General features: G+C 38.4%; 1 protein-coding gene across 1 annotated transcript in view; it reads left to right on the top strand.

Moving 5' to 3' along the window:
- LOC122801240 (FERM, ARHGEF and pleckstrin domain-containing protein 2-like) overlaps positions 1-20,439 on the top strand; it is a 963,231-nt gene that overhangs the window by 801,528 nt on the left and 141,264 nt on the right. The window contains exon 12 of the mRNA XM_044070791.1: positions 9,655-9,773. Within this exon, the coding sequence (XP_043926726.1) occupies positions 9,655-9,773 (119 nt within the window). The remainder of the gene's footprint in view (positions 1-9,654; positions 9,774-20,439) is intronic.

The following is a 20,439-nucleotide window of genomic DNA, read 5'->3' as shown; positions in this document are numbered from 1 at the left end:
TGGAATCTTTCTGACTGTTATAAATGAGAATGAACTCAGTGTTTTACAAAAAGGAGACTCGTATATTCCTACAAGGTATGGTGATGTAACAGATGCTATTTTTGATATCAAGTGTTTTACTAGAAATGTGACGTTGAAATTGTTACATAATGAAGCTAAAAATGTTGTGAATACTAGTGTCAATATTTTTAGGAAACCTAGTCTGTTTGTACCACTGCTAAACCCTTTGTTAAATAACTTTGAGCAACTTTGCATAGAAGATTTTCATAAGATAGCTGCTGAAAGTCATAATAGAAATAAACATGGGTTTAATTTAAGCAAGCAAGAACATCTTGCCTTGAAAAATTTGCAAAAGAATGAAGACATTGTTATAAGACCTGCCGATAAAGGCAGCCCTATTGTAGTGTTGAATACAGTTGCATCGAATAGAATGATGCATGAAATGTTGAATGACAATAAATTTTATGTGAAAATTAAAGTTTATCAATTTAAACAGATGTCCAGTAAGGTAGTCACTAAATTAGAGGAGATCTGGCAGAATGGGTTGATTAGTAAGGATATGTTAGATTATTTTGTTGTTGAGCATCCCACCACCCCAGTTATACAAGAGCTACCTAAAATTCATAAAAGTGTAAGGTGCCCCCCCCCCCCCCATGCACCCGATAGTATCTGGAAGGAATTGGTGCATAGAACCAGTCTCAGTATACTTAGCGAAATTCTTGAAACCTAAGGTTAACAACATACAACATATTCTAAAAGATACAGAACATTTTCTGACTGATTTGTTTAAGTATACACAAGACTTTGAAGTGATGCAGAAGACATATATGGTAACCCTTGATGTGGTGTTTTTTTTTACAGTGATACCGAACGATGTAAGAATAGAGAGCATCTGTACTGTTTTAAGGGAGATGTTCATGGTTGATTCACATACCATAGAGCAAGTTGGTCAACTTTTAAGCATTGTATTACAGAACAATGTCTTTGTTTTCAGGGGGGATCATTATTGGCAGTCTAAAGGTGTAGTTATGGGCACCTCATGTGCCTATAGCTACGCCATTGCCATAAGGCAGTTTGGGAAACCAAGTTTATATTGAAGGGTCCCTATGCAGACAGAGTTTATTTTTTTGAGGAGGTTTGTGGATGACCTCTTCGTTTTGTGGAGAGGAAACACTGAAGAACTGAAGGAGTTTGTACAATACATTAATCAACCCTCTACATTTCTGAAGTTTACACATACATATTCTATGAAAACAGTAAATTTCTTAGACGTTTGTGTTGAAAAGAAAAATGATGGCACTGTGGTCACGTGTCTGCATAAGAAAGAATGCCATGTACCATTTATTAGCTAAAGATAGTATGCACCCCATATAAAGAATGCCATGTACCATTTATTAGCTAAAGATAGTATGCACCCCATATAAAGAATGCCATGTACCATTTATTAGCTAAAGATAGTATGCACCCCCATATAAAGAATGCCATGTACCATTTATTAGCTAAAGATAGTATGCACCCCCATATAAAGAATGCCATGTACCATTTATTAGCTAAAGATAGTATGCACCCCATATAAAGAATGCCATGTACCATTTATTAGCTAAAGATAGTATGTACCCCCATATAAAGAATGCCATGTACCATTTATTAGCTAAAGATAGTATGCACCCCCATATAAAGAATGCCATGTACCATTTATTAGCTAAAGATAGTATGTACCCCATATAAAGAATGCCATGTACCATTTATTAGCTAAAGATAGTATGCACCCCATATAAAGAATGCCATGTACCATTTATTAGCTAAAGATAGTATGCACCCCATATAAAGAATGCCATGTACCATTTATTAGCTAAAGATAGTATGCACCCCATATAAAGAATGCCATGTACCATTTATTAGCTAAAGATAGTATGCACCCCATATAAAGAATGCCATGTACCATTTATTAGCTAAAGATAGTATGCACCCCCATATAAAGAATGCCATGTACCATTTATTAGCTAAAGATAGTATGCACCCCCATATAAAGAATGCCATGTACCATTTATTAGCTAAAGATAGTATGCACCTCCCATATATTTTTTGAAATGTCATTCAGAACCAGTTTTATAGAGCTTCAAGACTGAATGTGACAGATGAAGATTTTGTTCATCAAGTTGAGCAAACTAGCAGTGATTTTTTAGAAAGGGGTTATCATATTAATGATATACAGAGCAGCATTAAGGAAGTGAGTAAACAGATGTTTAAAGGCTAAACCATACTTCTCTAGGAGTGAAGACTTTACAGATGTTTACAGTGATGGGCAGAAAGATAATATTAGAGAAAATAAACAAACTAGAATATTATTTTACCACTCTAAAGATGCTTGGATGTATAAGAATGTGATACAGAAGCATTGGAATATATTGAGACTAGATAAGAGCATTAGTAGTCTGATAGATGTTAAACCCAAGTATTCACTGAATAACTATAAATCTTTGAAGACATAGTTATGTCAACCTAAGGTCAATGATGGGAAGCATCACCCTATAAGGCCAGCCATAGAAAAAGGTACAAAAACATGTGGCAGATGTAATTTTTGTAAATATATAGACAGTAACTCTAAGTTTGAACATCCAGAGCAGTTAGACACATGAGTTTGGCATCAATGTCACCTGTGAAACAGAGCATTTAGTCTACTTGGCCCATTGCACAGTGTGCCGAAGTTTCTATGTAGGGAAGACAGATAGGTCTCTGAAGGAAAGAATACGTGAACACATTTATCTCATCCATAAAAAGAACAAAGTGAATGCCTTGGCCAGACACACTATTAGTAATGGTATGAACGTCTTTAAATTTCAAGTTATAGGGAGAACATATGAGAGTATAAGGGGGGGGGACCTATGGAACATCACTGAAGAGCTTGGAGCAAAGTGGATAGTAAGATTAAGGGCTGATAAGAGGTCATGGATTAAAATGACTACATACTCCTGCGTCCTAAGTTAAAGTCTAGGCAGCTTTTTAGGTACGATGTGCTGTGGAATTGTTCGTATGACAAATAGCTGACTTCTTGTTATAGGTTTGTATGTGATTTGGGGAACATAAGAGGAAAATGTAAACGTGCAGATATATTCTTTGTTTATCATAAATTGAAATATCCTAAGTGAAAGCTTAGGCAGCTTGTTAGGCAAGATGTGCTGTGGTATTGTTTGTATGATAAATTACTGACTTCTTGTTACAGGTTTGTATGTGTTTTGGAGAACAGAAGTTATATTCTGTGCTTCTGATTGCAAACTGAAATGTTATGAACATAAGAGGGAAATGTAAACGTGCAGATAGATTTTTTGTTTGTGATTGTAAATTGAAATGTCCTAAGTGAAAGTTTAGTCAGCTTTTTAGGCAAGATGTGCTGTGGAGTTGTTTGTATGATAAATTACTGACTTCTTGTTACAGGCTTGTATGTGTTTTGGAGAACAGAAGTGGAAAATATAAATATATGCAGATATATTTTGTGCTTCTGATTGCAAACTGAAATGTTATGAACATAAGAGGAAAATGTAAACATGCAGATATATTTTTTGTTTGTGATTGTAAATTGAAATGTCCCAAGTGAAAGTTTAGTCAGCTTTTTAGGCAAGATGTGCTGTGGAGTTGTTTGTATGATAAATTACTGACTTCTTGTTACAGGCTTGTATGTGTTTTGGAGAACAGAAGTGGAAAATATAAATATATGCAGATATATTTTGTGCTTCTGATTGCAAACTGAAATGTTATGAACATAAGAGGAAAATGTAAACATGCAGATATATTTTTTGTTTGTGATTGTAAATTGAAATGTCCCAAGTGAAAGGTTAGTCAGCTTTTTAGGCAAGATGTGCTGTGGAGTTGTTTGTATGATAAATTACTGACTTTGTGTTACAGGCTAGTATGTGTTTTGGAGAACAGAAGTGGAAAATGTAAATATGTGCAGATATATTCTGTGCTTATGATAGCAAACTGAAATGTTATGGAAATTTGAATTACAATCTATGTACTTTATAAACAGGCTTTTAGAAGTGTATGTATATATATATATATATATATATATATATATATATATATATATATATATATATATACACATACATACATACATACATATACATTCAGATTTCTAGTTCAGTTAATGGCATGTAACTTGTAGGATGTTGCTTTAAATTTGCTTGTTCACACCATAACAATGTATTGGTTGATTTTTAATCATGTGTCTCAAGAGGATATTTAAACCAAGAGCTGTTTTTAAAATGTAATAGACATCTAAAGAAGTGGGGTTGCCCACAAAAGCGCTTGTCTCAAATAAAGATTTTTGTACTAGATTCTACAGCCGTCTCCCAAGTCCTGGTGTTTATTCTGGATCTGTTTTGTGCAGGACAAGTGAATTGTAAAGCTTTGGTGGCAGTCTTGTGTTTTTGCTTTTTATAATTTTGTATATGTTGCATATGCAATAACTAATATTAGTATACTTGTATCTTTCAGCTTTTCCAAGTTAGGGGTCGCCACAGCGGAACTCCGGTCCGCTAATGATTGGCAGTAGATTTTTACGTACCGACTTGCCAGGCCTGACGCACAACCTTCAACGAAGGTACGCCCATTCACGCATGCCTCCACGCAGAAGACGCTTTAGCTGAGAATCGAACAGGACATTTTACTGTGAGGCGACAACGCTACCACAGCACCACCACCACAGCATACTAATGTGTAAAATTTAATAATTCTCTGATTGCTATTGTACACATGCTAATCCAGGTTCCCTATACTCATGTTAACCTGTGTTTGTTCAATATATATTATACAGTGCATAACCATAGTAAGTCATCATACCTTGAGTTGAATTTTATGCCTAATTCACTATTATAACCAATTCTGTAATTTGTGCCTGGGCTGTGACTGGAAAGTTTCAGAAGACCTGCTGACATGCCTGATTTTGAAATTGTAAGTAATAATAGTAAAAACCTGTCAATGCCATTTCACAAATTTCTGTGTAAGCACAGGTGCTTCTCATAGAAGGCCAGGTTGTCTACTCAGACAAGAACAGCAAAACCCCATAGCATGTATAAAGAACAACAAACAACAAGCAAAATCATTCACCATTCAGGCAAAAGAAAGAGACCAAGATAAAATTCATCAGTTTTATTTTAGTGCTTTCGTCCAGAAGGACGACTTCAGAATAAAACCCATTAATCAACTATTTATTAAAATATAAAATTCAAAAAAGAAAAAAAAAACATATAATTAAACAATTAACAATTCCAGAGCCAAAACCTATAAAGACACTGCATCTTAGTGACGGTACTAAAAACTATAAAATACATTTTATACAAATAGTTTCTTTCAACCCTGTATATTTTTCTCCGATTGCATTTTTAGCTGCCAAAATGTCTCTTCTTTTAATAATTGAATTTTACAGCACCTGCTTCTAAGATCCTCTGAAACATGCTCCAACATAGAAAAATATATATTTTTAAAAGATAAGCAAGCAATAGAATGCTTGTGGAGTGCATTGTTGCAGTCTTATCAACTGACATTTGTATATCTGGTTGACCGGCTGTTGCAAAGTCGCACTGCACCAAATTTGATGACCCAATGGTTTTCATATATGGACTAACTCAGCTCATTGCTATTATCACTTTTTATTGAAAAAAAATGAGTACTTTTCCCTCTTTTTTTTTTTTTTTTTCAAATGTATTGTTGATGTTTCTTTCCTAATAGCAGTATATTGAAGTTATTCAGCAAGGATCAGCATCCCTCCTTTTTACAGCCACTATGCATTCATGTTGAATAATATATTCATTTGTCCTCCCACAATTTGACTTGTACCTGATGGATCCAATCAATTTTAGAGCTACAAGGAGGTGACGAAAGCCCAGGAAGTTCAAAAGTAAGTTATGTGGCATCTCGCAGGTTTAAGGTGAAGGTAAAGTATCAGTAGATTGTTTATTTTTATTTTTTTATTATTATTATTGAGGAAGCAGAAATTGAAGTAAGGATTGGAGACTATCTCATCCTAATGGCCTTAATGGGAAAAGTCACCCAGAAGGAAGCAGTGATTTAATTTTTCTGCATTTATTAGCCTTTCATCTTTTGGTTTAAATTGACTTTGCTAACTTTTTACTAACAAAGATAAAAGAACTGGAAGTGGAATCTAGAAAATGGTAGGAGCACATTACAAAGCAAAATGGAAACTGTGGGAACAATGTTTTGGTGGAGGAATGAGGTTTCAGGGAAGGCAGGAATTGAAAGAGCTGTGTAATGTTCAACTGATAATGATTGTATAGATTATAACTGATGCATAAAGTTTGCAATTGAAATATGTCATTATGGTTTGTTTTCATTTGTATGAATGTATGATTGCTTATGTCATAAGTGATAATTCAAAAAAGGTGTTTTTTAAAAAATAATTTTGCGTTAGCTGTTATGTATCAAATATTGATCAAAATGTTGTTTAAGGAGCTTTTTATATTTTTCACCTTAGACCTGTTTACTACTTCCTTCAGAATTTCACTCTGTTTGGATGTGATGGTGCAAACAGATAAGTATGCAATCCAGCAATTGCTGAACTATACATGCATTCATTTATAAGGAGGCCCATTTCCTTTCTGGCCTACAGAGATATAAAATACTACCAAACTCTGTTTATATATATAATTTGGTAGTTTTCTTATTCAGCAGTTCCAACACTTTTGTCCAGTAAGTCAAACCAAACCCTTAACTTTTATGACTTATAACTTCAGCTTCATTCCATGATGTCAAAACATTTTTGAATATTAGTTTCAATCTTCTAAAATATTCCTTACTAAGCTTTGTTTTTATTTATTCATGCTGAATTGCCAGTCCTTCGTCTTGTTCCTAAATATTTATATATTTCCACTTGTTCCACTTTTATATTATCTTCCTTTCCCAGGTTGATATTTTCTTGATGATTACTTTTTCTTGTTATAAATGTTGCTTTTGCACATTATGAAGACCAAGTGTCTTCGGAAAAGGTTTTAACTATTGTAATTGTATTTTCAGTAGTTTGTCATGAGTTATGCAGTTTTAGATAATCCACAAAAAAGATGAGATGGCATTTCATAGGAGTGTTTTCTTGAAGTCAAGTTGTGCCCATGGCCAAATCTGTTAAAGTGAAAATCTTTAATGGACTGAGGGCAAAGTAAAACAGAAATTGTGACAAATAATTAGCACGGAATATCCACCTTGAGATTATTATGCCTGAGAAATAATCTGTTCTTTCTCATTTTTAAATGTAAAATGGTTTTTATTCTTTTTTATAGTAACTGTAGTGTAATTTATCACTGAGCACATTAATAATTTATCAGTGAGTACGTTATAATTTGTCACTGAGCACGTTAATTTATCAATAAGAACGTTATAATTTATCAGTGAGCACGTTATAATTTGTGAGTGAGCACGTTATAATTTATCAGTGAGCACGTAGTGAGCACGTTAATTTATCAATAAGAATGTTATAATTTATCAGTGAGCACATTATAATTTATCAGTGAGCACGTTAATTTATCAATAAGAACGTTATAATTTATCAGTGAGCACGTTATAATTTGTGAGTGAGCACGTTATAATTTATCAGTGAGCACGTAGTGAGCATGTTAATTTATCAATAAGAACGTTATAATTTATCAGTGAGCACGTTATAATTTATCAGTGAGCACGTTATAATTTATCAGTGAGCACGTTAATAATTTATCATTGAGCACGTTAATAATTTAGGAGTGAGGGATGCTGTCACATTCTTTTGTATAATCTGTCTGACCATTTTTTCCACATCTATCTCTTATGGTTTTGTTTAGTAATATAGTTGATTTGCGGTTACATATAATACTTACTGTTTTTTCTATTTCTCTTCTATAAGTTTTAGGTAGCTAACTGTGGATTGAGTTTTCACCTGTGTATATATATTGTTGGAATACATGCTATTAGTTGGTAAACGTAAACTTGCAAATTATCTTAGGAATTAAGTAGGAGTGTGGTTTTCTCCATTGTTCACCAGGTTGTTGTCATTTCAGGATGTGCGTGCAGAGGAATTTTAGCTATTTTTTTAACTAAAGGTTAAATAATGGTGCAGGTATGTTAATATCTTCAGTCAGAAGCTGGATACAGCTTCTGGAAAGTTTTCCATCTGGGACTGGTAGTTGGCATAGAGTAGTAAGGCTGTTGTCAGCTATAGCTAAGGTACAGGGTTTTAGCCTGAGTACATTTCACACACACTCCTGTAACAGAAAAGTCCCTGCTATCTGCTGCAAATCATACTGGATCATTTCTGAAGCTTTCCTCTCTGTCTCTCATTGGCAGTTGCTCCATTTCATTATCATATTCTCTATATTGAAATGTATTTTTTCTTTTACATCGTTTACTTTGTTTAGCTCCCTTGTGTTCAACAATGTTTTGTAGTTGGTTCACCAGGATTTGTTCATTTCTTCTATTTTTTGGCATTGTCACAGTTGTTGCTGCTTTCCTTTCCAGTATGTCAGAATATGGAACTTCCTATATTTTGTTTCTAATGTTGAATCCAAGTTGCTGGTTAAAAAGGACAAATAAAATTCTTTATAACATAAGCTAATGTAATTAGTATAGTATGTTGGTATTTTTTTCCTATCTCTGAGAAAGTAGACATGAAAAGACTACCAGAGTAGATACTGAGAAGGGAGGCCTAACTTTTACATGAAATGCTCCATTTTCTTTCCAGAAGGACACTGTCCATCTGACAGGACTGGATAGTTGATACTTTATGGTCCTGGCTGGGATAAATAATTTGTCATTGTAGCTTTACAGTTGTCTGTCCTGCGGTGAGATCAAGTGAGCAATGATGATATACAGTGCCCCACCAGATAGCTACTGGGCCCTTATTGTGCCCCAGCAAGAAAAGGAACCTAAAGCCACCACTGTGCCCATTTCATCCATCCATCCACAGCCTTTTTTTTCCATTTTTGCACATGGGGTTGGGGTGTCACTTCAACAGTGACAATCATCTAGAGCCCAAATTTCCATGTCAGTAGTTCTTTCACACCACACTCACACTTATGGCCAATTTAGAATGTCCAATCCACCTACTGTATGTCTTTGGAATGTGGGATGAAATCGTAGCACCCAGAGCTAACCCACAGGAACAAAGGGAGGACATGCAGACTCCGCGCTGAAGGCGCCCTAGCTGAGAATCAAATTGGGAAACCTCTTGCTGTAAGGCGACAGTGCTGTTTGTTGCACCACTGTGCTGCCCATGTCTACTACATATTTTGTTTTGCTTCTAATGATAATGTTGCTGTACAGATCTGTTTTTCAGCGAAGGTGCTGTGAGGAATGTTCCAGAGCTTCATATATATTTACAGCTAGTTATTTTGTCCCTATGCCATACCTCACAGCTGTTTGCTGCTCTGTAAAAAGACCAATACATTATACAGACTTACTTGTATGTTATTTGCACATAGGGTGAAACCATTTTATCACATTTTTGTTAAGGCTACTAGGTTAATATTTATTCTGCTTTATCATGATATACAGTCAGAATGAGGCTGTAAGGGTCATTACATTAATTGCTGTTGTGTTTGATGAAGCTTAATCTGGGTAACTGAGACACAGCATTCGTTTTATACTGATGACCTGTTTTTGTTTGCTCCCTAGCTCCCATGTAGAAATGGTGAAATGGATGCAAGACCTGAACAGAGCAATTACTGTAGCCAGTAATTCCAATGAAAAATCAGACATGCTTCTGGAAAGTGCCCGCTGTAACCGCTCAAACAGTAAGATGCATTTTGATTATTTTACTTTTGCTCTATTTTGCTGTTTGGTAATAGATGGCCAGCAGATGTGTATAACCAAGAAGGACTGAGCTCATCAGAAGATATGCCTGCTGGATGCCACCTCAGTCCATTCATTCTGCCACTTCATGTCACAACAGAAGAGGACCAGCTTGGATTTAGTACTGAGTGATGCCTTGCATAATGTTAACTCCAGTGAAGTGGTTTGTAAACCACCTTCCTCATCTGTAAGTTCACTTATTGATGTCCTCCTGTATCATTGTTGCAGTATTCTTTACGTCTGGGATATCCTGCCAAGGATCACCTAACTTCCTGCCAGCATGCCAAAGCCTTTACATGTTCCAGACACCATACATCAGGCGTATGTTTTATGTCCGATGTGTAATGTACATAAGTGATGTATGAGCACTAAATCCTCAATTTCCTTGTCATCAGACTAAATGCCATGTTGAATTCTGCCTGTAAGAAATTTGCCAAATTGGTTCTGCTTCCAAGCCTTTTAAAGATAAGTGCCCCTTTGGGGTCTCTCGTAAATATATTTTCCTAGGTCTTCTGCTGTCCCTCCCATTTTGGATGCCCTTCTGGACACACTCTCTTCAGCCTATCAGGCTCCTGATTGTCAGCCTCCTGCCACCAAGAAGCCTGACAGGTTCTATAAAGTTCCAGAAGTCCAAATGTTTTTGTATAGAAGTCCTACCACTGATCCAGATGTTGTTTCTGTGGCTACTGATAAGCCATCTAAGTTGCTGTCCTATAAACTTTTACCCTCTGATAAGGATGGTCATAATATGGAGAGGTATTGAAAAAAGTTGGACAGTTCCATGACCTTAGCTTTCCTGGGTTATTAGCTACCAGACCCGTATGACTTAGATATCTACTGACTCTTCTTTCTAAGCTGGAGGGCATTCTGACTACTATGACTGACTCTGAGGTATAGACTTCTGCCCTTTCCCTTTTAAGTTCTGCTTCTCAAGTTGCTCACCATTCTATTAAATGCAGCTATGATGCTGCTGATTCCTCCTCTAGGGCTGGTGCATCTGGATCTGTGATAAGGAGGTAGTCTTGGTTATGCCTAAAGGACATCAGGGTTAAATACTAGGTTTTCCTTAAACAATCAGGATCTCTTTGGCATGGCAGCTGCTGAGCTCTTTAAAACCCTAAAAGATAAGGTTAAAGTTATGCAGTAGCTGAAGCAAGTAATTCCTTTCTCATGTTCCTAAATTTCAGAGAAATTAGCCATCTAAACCTTCCTTTGTCCACAGACAATGTAGGCTTCCAAGAGATTTTTTTTTCTTGTAAATCTTTCTCAAAGTACTAAAGGTCAAAAACCCTGACAAATCTGCTTCTATTTGACAATCAACGTATTCTATCCCTTGACCAGATTTCTGTCTTTGGTTAACTCTGTCTGGCAATAGATCAGAATGGACTCCTGAGCTTCAGAGCTTCAGAGCTGCCATCTTCTGGATTTTCCTCTCTCTATCACCCTGTTTCAATCTCCGGCTCCACTGGTAGGTTCACCAAATGTCCCTGAATCGGGATCTTTTCAGGTTCCTCTTCCCACTAAGGAGCTATATATGGATGCATCTTATCAGGGTTGAGGATCTTCCTCTAACAACATCAAGGTCCAGGGACTTTGGTCTCATCAACAACTGGCAGACCATATTAATATCAAGGCAATGTGAGCTCTTGTTCTGGCCCTTCATGCCTTTCAATCTCTTTGGGTTTCGGGACCTCTGCAGATCTTCGCAAACAGTACCACAGTCATGTGGTATGTCAACAAACAGGGAGGCACAAAGTCATACCTTCTTTGCAGGCTAGCTTTTAAGGCTTGGGACTTTGCAAGCCACCACCAACTGGTTCTTCAGGTAGTTAACATTCCCACAGAGCACAGTCTTGTGGCAGACTCTGAGCAGACTGAAGTCAGATCATGAATGGATGCTGGGGTATTCCCTAAGTAGATCGTTTTGCCTTGCCTCTGAACAGACAACATCCCCAGCTCTGCTACAGAGTGCCAAGTCCTCTGGCTTGGAAAGTGGATACTCTGCCTTTTTCTTGGAAGAGGATGTTTCTGTATGCCTTTCCCCTCTTTCTCTGTTACCAAAAGTCCTGCACAAAATCATGTGGGATAGGTCCAAAATCTTGTTAGTGACTCCCTTTTGGCCCAAACAGCAGTGGTTCCCCCTTCTATTTTATTTCACTAGGGCAATCATCACAAATTACCTCATATAATGGATCTTCTCACATAGGATATGGGATCTCTCATTCACTGATTCCTTTTAGACACCAGTTTTCTGAGGCTGTACTTTGGGTTTTACAGGAGGCCAAAAAAAACATATATGGCTATATGGGAGAGATTTTTTTGTTTGGTGTCTTAAACATGAACTGGACTCCTTTTCTGTGTATATTCCTAATTCTTATTTGTGTGAGTTGCTCAGTTGTAGTCTGGCATATTCATCTGTTAAAGCTCATCTGTCAGTCATTTCTGCTTGTCTGCCTTTGAATCCACCCATTTGCTTCTTGTTTTGAAGTCAAACAAATTTTGAAAGGTGTTCATATCAGGCTGCCAAGATAGACTATCCCTCTTTCTTGGGACCTTAATTTTGTTCTTGAGAAATTAATTCAGGTTTGCTTTTGAGTCTGAAGCTTTCCTTTTCCTTGTTGAAGACAGGGTCTGTCTTTGTGCTAATCCTTTTATGCCCAAAGTGAGTAATGATTTGTCCTTGAATCAAAACAGTTCATCTGCCTTCTTTTTCACTTTCCACAGAGTGGTAATGAGAGAATTTTTCACACCTTGGATTTACATAGACAGCTCAGGTATTACCTCGATAAGATGAAAGATGTCAGGAAATCTGAGCAACATTTTGTTTATTTTCATTCCAGGACATTGAGTTTGGCTGTTTCTAAGCAAACCATCTCCTCCTGGATCTCTAAGGCCATTTTGTTTTGCTATTCATTTTATGGCAAGCAGCTGTCGTCTTCTGTTCGTGCTCTTTCTACTGGGGCAGTGGCCTCTTCTTGTGATTTTTTTTCAAGGGTCTGGATACTAGATCCATTTTGAAAACTGCTACTCAATCTTCTGTACATAGTTTTACTAAACATTACAAGTTGGATATGATTTCTAGGGCCAGGACTGGTTTTGCCAGGGTCATCGTTCATGGCTTCTTATAGGGCTCCTCTGTGACTTCCTCCTCCCATCCACTCTAGTAACTTTTGTACCCTCTCATATGGAAAAACAAAATACTGCACAGTGATAAGAAACAACGTAGTACAGTTGTGCAAGAACTGAACCTAACAGTAGATGTCCTACTTTTCACCATTGCAGTATTCTGTCCCTCTCTCCTTTCCCTCATTATTGTTTGTTGCCTTCTTTCTGGCCATGGGAGTCTCTCTCTCTTTTTTCCCTTCCTGAATGTACATACTTGGGCTTTTCCTCTTGGGTTGCTGTGGTTCTTCTGGGGCAATTAGTTCCAAGGATTTGGCACTCTTTTGTCACATATGCACCTTATGCTTTGCATGTAGAACATACGCCTGATATTCGCCTATCCTCAGGAGGATATCCCAATTCTAAAGAATACTGCAACAGTACTGTTATGGTAAGTTCTTACACAAGTTTACTTTTATTTAGATCAGCAGAGGAACAGACTTTTTTGTGGACTCAGTTCCTCACGTACATTACCTCCACAGTGTCTGACTTAAGTTCAGTGGATCTGATTCTGCCACTTTGTGAAAGAGTATTTTCATTTAGTAAAACTCAGGCTATGGGTGTTTGTGAGCAGGGTTTGCCTGTTGTATTCATTTGCCTGAATCCTGTGATGTTTCTACTAACCCTTCAACTCTGGGAAGATTCTCTGCCCCTACTTCTCTTTAGGCCTCTGTGAGCATGAATGTGGATTGACATTTTTACTGCTTAGATCAAATGGACTCTCCTAACACTCTGATAGTGATGGACCATATTATTTTATTCTTGAAACCCCCCCAATATGTTTTCTAATTTAGAGATGCTGTACATCTTATGAAGGTGGCAGAGGTACTGTGTTAAACAGTAGCTGGCCAGTTTGAATAAATTTAACATGCATAAACTTTATTTTTTGTGGTAGATTTTAAGAATCTGTATAGAAACTCATGTAATAATAGTGTGTATTTGTCAGCTGTCTGTGTTAAGCAAGTCAGTAGAGGACCCTCCCATGGAGTTGCATTTTTAAACTGGGGCAATACCATTTTGATTTCTTCGTGTTGATAATGATACAAGGGGCTGTAACTTTAGCTTCTGCTCACTTTGACATGTCTGTGAGCTTTGAAGGAAAAAAAAGTCCAGACCTCTTCTCCTGTCACTGCAAGGGTTTCTACAAACTAGACTCATTTTCTGTCATGAGTGTCCCATATTCAAGAAAAGGTTATCATCCTTTACAGATTATGGTGATAGTAAACTATATCCGTTAATGTTTGCTGATGATAATACTATCTGTCATTGATAAACATGCCTGTGATACCTCCTTCCATGACATGTCCTGTAAGTATTTAGGAGGTGACATGCTTAGTTGTATACATAGCCCTTTGTGAGTTTATTAAATACAGCTGTCAGATAATCCTTTAGACTCTCATAAATAGTTTGTAATACATGCTGAGAAACTCAAGGTCTGGTTGAGAAAATAAAGTGATTTCTAAAAGTTCATTAAATCCATGTTACTGAGTCTGTCTTTTGTTGTGTGCCTCTGCCATCAACATACTGGTATCAATGTAGGAGAGGGCACTTGCAATGGGAAATGCTGGTTATGGTTTTAATTGAGGTAATATTCTGTGATGTATAGCCTCTGCAGCATTACAATTCATACTTTGGCTTATAATTGTTGGATCTGAGGTCCAGTATTGTTTGTCTTTCCATGAGAATGTGCAACCTTGATGTTTAAATAATTGAGCAGCACAGTACAGTGATATTAGGAAGCTTTGCCCCCCCCCAAAAAAAAGCTTTATTTATTTACTGAATTACTTTATTCAGTTTGTGTGGTTATATGCTTTTGTTTTTCAAACTGTAATAATTTTTTGTACTGAGTATGCTTTTTGGTTATTAGGTGATTTGTGTTTTCAATTTATTTATGTATGTATTTGTGTATGTATGTATTTTCAGTTTTTGTTCCATTGAGGTGTCCATCAGTAGGTCAGGGTGGATCCAAAGGAGGATATGATGACTAGTGTAAGGAAGGTCTACGCACCTTTATTTCTGTCTTTCAAAAGAATTCTAATAGTAAACCCAGGACATTTTTAACAATTAATTTAAACCTTGTAAGGAAAATAAATTATTTCAGAAATCACTGCCTAGATTTCAGGGAATCCAGAATTAATAAATAGGATTCTGTTAATTGCCAGCTCACTCTCCTGTTTCCTGCCAATCCTGGTGGTTAAGTAATGTCTTGTTATTCGCTCCCTCCTTCCTCTGCCATGCACTAGATCATAGGATAGAGACCCACGCTGTGTTTAACAACCACAAGCAGCTGGGTAAAACAAGGCACTGTGTTTAACAACCAGAGACAGCTGGGTAAAAGATGACGCTGTGTTTAACAACCACAGACAGCTGGATAAACGAAGATGTTATGTTTAACAATCACAGACAGTTGGATAAATGAAGATGCTATATTTAACAACCACAGACAGCTGGGTAAAACAAGGCACTGTGCTTAACTACAGACAGCTGGGTAAAACAAGATACTATGTTTAACAACCACAGACATCTGGATAAACGAAGATGTTTTAACAATCACAGACAGTTGGATAAATGAAGATACTGTATTTAACAACCACAGACAGCTGGGTAAAACAAGAAGCTGTGTTTAACAACCATAAACAGCTGGGTAAAACAAGACGCTGTGTTTAACAACCACAGACATCTGGGTAAAAGAAGACTGTGTGTTTAACAACCACAAACAGCTGGGTAAAAGAAGATGCTGTGTTTAACAACCACAGATGGCTGGGTAAAACAAGTTGCTGTGTTTAACACAATTTTTGATTTAATTGCATTTTTCAAACTGTGTGTGGTCTAATATTGCTACATACTCAAGTATGCTAGCTTGCACTGCATATGAATTGTTTTTACTACTGTTTTTGATACTTTTCTGTAAAAAAAAAAAAAAAAAACTGTAAGCCTGTTTCCTACCTTTCCTGTAACTAGCATTCCAGATAGAGATTTGCTGTATCCAGGACTGTTTGTAAGCTTCTGAGCCCCCCCAAGCCTTTCTGTGTTGGAGGGATTAAGCCTTCTAGCTTATCAGTGGGAGTGGTAAGCATTAGGTAACCTGTCTACCACATAAGGAGTGGTTCTGGCCCAGAATTTGTAATTATTGGCCGTTTGGGCAATCTTCCATCTCTCTCAACTTTCTGATTTGAAAGCCTGCATTTGCACTTGTTTCTGTCCTGTAACTCATCTAGTGCAGATACAGATTCTTAGTTTTAGCACTTAAATTTGCTTATTCATACTCAGCACTTGTTCAGAACTTGTAAGCACTAAATAAGCTACTAATTACTATAGCACTCAATCTTCCTCATTACCTAAAGGAAAACAGCTCTTGTACTCACTTTCCTCACTTATCTAGAGGAAAATAGTTTTTTATTCAGGGATGTCCAAGGGTCGGCTCCCAGTGTTCTTCCCTGTATATCTGATGAATCTGGGCATCTTGAGGCAATGTAGAAATTGCCTCATGTACACAAACAACCCTCTCCTCCTACCACCCAACACTACAACCTGTGGGAGATGCATTTATCTAGCCAAACAGGAGGTAAAGCTCTCACCAACCAAGACTGAACCTGACAGTCATGAGGAGAAGGTAAACATTTGCACCATACCACACTCATCACATAGTCTCACTACGTCTACACCACCAAAATCCGCACATAGAAACTCAAAAACATTCGCGGAGGCTCTCAATAATAATCTGCCTAAGCAACAGAGACCTCCAAAGCAGAAACACAAGCAACCTCCATCCCCCAACACAACCCAAATGACACATAGCCCACAGATTCAGTGTGCCACTCAAACACAGCCAATAAGGCAAAACAACATACCCAACACATTAGTCATAGGTGACTCTATAGTCAGGCACACTGATGTTCCACTCACCAGGCTAAACAAGGAGAAGGTTACTGTCAGGTGCCTGGATCCACCACATAACCCATGCACTCAGGTCACTCCACAACAAGTACAAATATGACTGTCATTGTCCATGTTGGTGTGAATGACCTGAGACGTACCTCCCTGGACTACATGAAAAGAGACACCGAAGAGCTCTGCGATCATGTAGCCCAGGCAGGTATGACCCTAGCCCTGAGTAGCATTCTGCCATCGCCCAGAATGATACCGCAGTACAAGGACAAAATGATTGATTTCAACAATTGGCTAAGCTTCTGGTGTCATTCAAAGGGGATCCAGTATCTGTCTGCTTGGGATGACATGGTCGACAGACCACGATGCTTTGCCACAGATGGCCTGCACCTGTCGCCCCTAGGATTCTGGATACTGGCTAAGGCTCTTGCTGCCCCTATAGTGCCTTTTTTAGGCAGGGTTCAAGTAACAAATTCACCACCATAACAGGAACAGGTAAGCAAAAACTGAGGGTAATGCTACTCAATGCTACAAGTCTAAATTTCAAAATGCACTCGCTCAAGGCACTCCTTAAAATAGAGAACATCGATATCTGTGCAGTGACTGAGACCTGGTTCAAGGCTCCAGAGAGCACCCCTGCACTACCAGGCGATAACTCATACCACACTTTTCAGCCATCTAACCTGGACCGAAACACCAAAGGTGGGGGGGGTGTCCATATTCATTAAGGGTAGCCACACCTCCAGGCTAGTTGCTCAGCATAATGCATCTGAGGTTATCCAAGTGCAACTAACTCTTGGCAAAACTGCAATCCAAATTGTAGCTTGCTACAGATCCCCCACCATGCCCCAGGATTCTCACTCCTCTTTTCTTGATGTACTGGAAAATATTAGGGTTCAACCAAACACCCTAATAATGTGCGACTTCACCTACCCCACCATTAACTGGGAAAACTACTCATGTACTAACTCCTTAGTGCAACGCTTTCTGGAATTCATAAACTCCAATGCCCTAGATCAACTTATCCACACCCCCACCAGGGGCAACAATATCCTAGACCTAGTCATTACCAACATGAGTGACCGGTGTTCCACACCTGAAGTCAACTCCTCGTTGGTCCGATCCAACCATAAGCTAATCACCCTTGATATCCACATCCCACCCCACCCCCCATTAAGGAAACCACAGTAAGAAATTTCTCCAAAGCCAACTTCGTGCTTCTTAAGACGGAAGTAGTGAACTTCATGATACCATGCAGATGGAAAATACAGTTACAACTGCTGAATCCTACACAAATGCGCTCTATAAGCACCTACATGAGTGCATGGATCGTGCTATCCCAAACAGAACCAAGACGCTATCCTCCAAAAAAAGGAAGCCAATCTGGTGGTCCCCTGCCATAAACAAACTGTACAACAGAAGGAAGAAACTGTTGCAAAAGAGAGTAAAATCCCATGTGTGGAGGAGCTCCCTGGTCAGCCTCAGTAAGAAGCTGAGATCCCTTATAAGATCCTCCAAAGCTAGCTACGAAAATAAAATTGCCACTAATTCCAAGGACAACCACAAAGCATTGTATAGCTATGTCAAGAATCTCAATGGCACACCCAGATCTGCTCTGAGTTACAGCACAAAGGCATGAAAATTACAGAACCAACTGATATTGCCAACATCCTGGCAGATAGGTTAATTGCTAAATTTACCCCCCCGCCCTCACCCCCTAAAGGGCCCATATCTATACAGGAAGAATGCAGAGTCCCTGTAATCACAACTATGCAGGTGAAAGCTTCACTCTCTAAAGCCAAAAACACAGCATCCATTGGACCGGACAACATCCGAGGCTGCGTTTTACACGAACTTCAGAATGAACTGGCTCTCCACTTAAGCACCATGTTCAATAATAGCCTTGCATCAGGCTTTGTGCCCACTGAGTGGTGCACAGCAACAGTTATCCCACTCCACAAAGGGGGAGCCACCACTGATCCTGGGAACTATAGACCTATTAGCCTGACGAGCCTGGTCTGCAAAGCCATGGAACGTATCATCATGGAACTCATAAACAAAGACATTGGTAACCTCCAAACTCTGGATCCCACCCAGTTCGAGTTTGTGAAAGGCAGATCATGCCTCCTGAACCTGATCGACTTCTTTGGGGCAATCACCAAAGTCGTAGATGAGGGTAAAGTGGTTCACACAGCCTATCTTGACCTTGCCAAGGCTTTCGACACCATCCCCCATTCTGGTATTATAGCTAAACTCAATAAACTAGGCATAAATCCCTACGTCACAAGATGGGTTGCCAACTGGCTCACTGACAGAACCCACACTGTAAAAGTTGCAGACTCCATATCTGACCTCAAACCAGTGACAAGTGGAGTACCACAGGGTTCCGTCCTGGGACCGCTCCTGTTTGGTATCTACTTCTCTGAAATACAGGCTAACACAGAAGGCCTCTGGCTAACGAAGTTCGCAGATGACTGCAAACTAGAAGCCATAGTCAAGTCCGCAAATGATGTGAACATCCTACAGAAGGGCCTCTCTGAGATAGATGCCTGGTGTCAGAGCCATGGCCTCAAGCTCAATACCAAAAAATGCATTGTCATCCCCTTTGGTAAAAACTCTGTACCCATGAACTACCACATAGGCAGCAATCTACTTAAAACCAAATGCGTGATAAGAGACCTTGGGACCCAGGTGGACAGTAGTCTCTCCTTTGATAGTCACATCGCCACAGTAGTCAGGAAGTCCTTCTACATGGCACATCTCATCATAAAAGGGTTCTCGTCCAGGAAAAAAGAGGTCATCGTTACCCTCTACTCATCACTCATTAGACCCATTATAGAGTACAACGCCCCTTTTGGAATGTACCTCACAAGACATCTGCAGCAGCTGGAAAGGCCACATAAGTACCTCACAGAGAATTACTGGACTCAAACAAATGCCCTACACTGACCGCCTCAAAAAACTCCAGCTTTACTCCGTAGCATATCGCCTACTCAGAGGTGATCTCTGCCTAACATATAAAGCTATGTCAAACCCAGAGCTGTTGGACATGCTACACCTAAAGAAATCCCAATCCCTCTGAGCTACATGCTCTAGGGACCTAAACCTTGTCACCACAATAAACAGGACATGCTGGAGGGATAGATTCCTATCCCAGAGACTTCCCATACTCTGGAACAGGCTACCCATCTATGTCAAGCAAAGTTCTTCATTAGCACTCTTCAAGAAAAATCTTGATGAGTGGATGGGAAATAGGAAATACACCCTGGGGATCATTTCTGTGTGTCTGCTCGTCAGTGGCACAGGAAAATAACTTTCTTGGGTGGCGTAAGCCAGGGAACCTTTTTGGCTAGGCTTGCATAGGTCGGGCCGATAGCCTAGTACCTACCTATGAACCTATATATATATATATATATATATATATATATATATATATATATATATGTGTGTGTATATATGTATATATATATATATATATATATATATGTGTGTGTATATATGTATGTATATATATATATATATATATATATATATATATATATATATATATATATATAT

Source organism: Protopterus annectens, chromosome 4.part1, assembly GCF_019279795.1.
Source record: "Protopterus annectens isolate FY-2018-M chromosome 4.part1, PAN1.0, whole genome shotgun sequence".
In the NCBI taxonomy this organism is placed as follows: domain Eukaryota; kingdom Metazoa; phylum Chordata; order Ceratodontiformes; family Protopteridae; genus Protopterus; species Protopterus annectens.
This window is presented reverse-complemented; position numbering and strand designations above follow the sequence as displayed.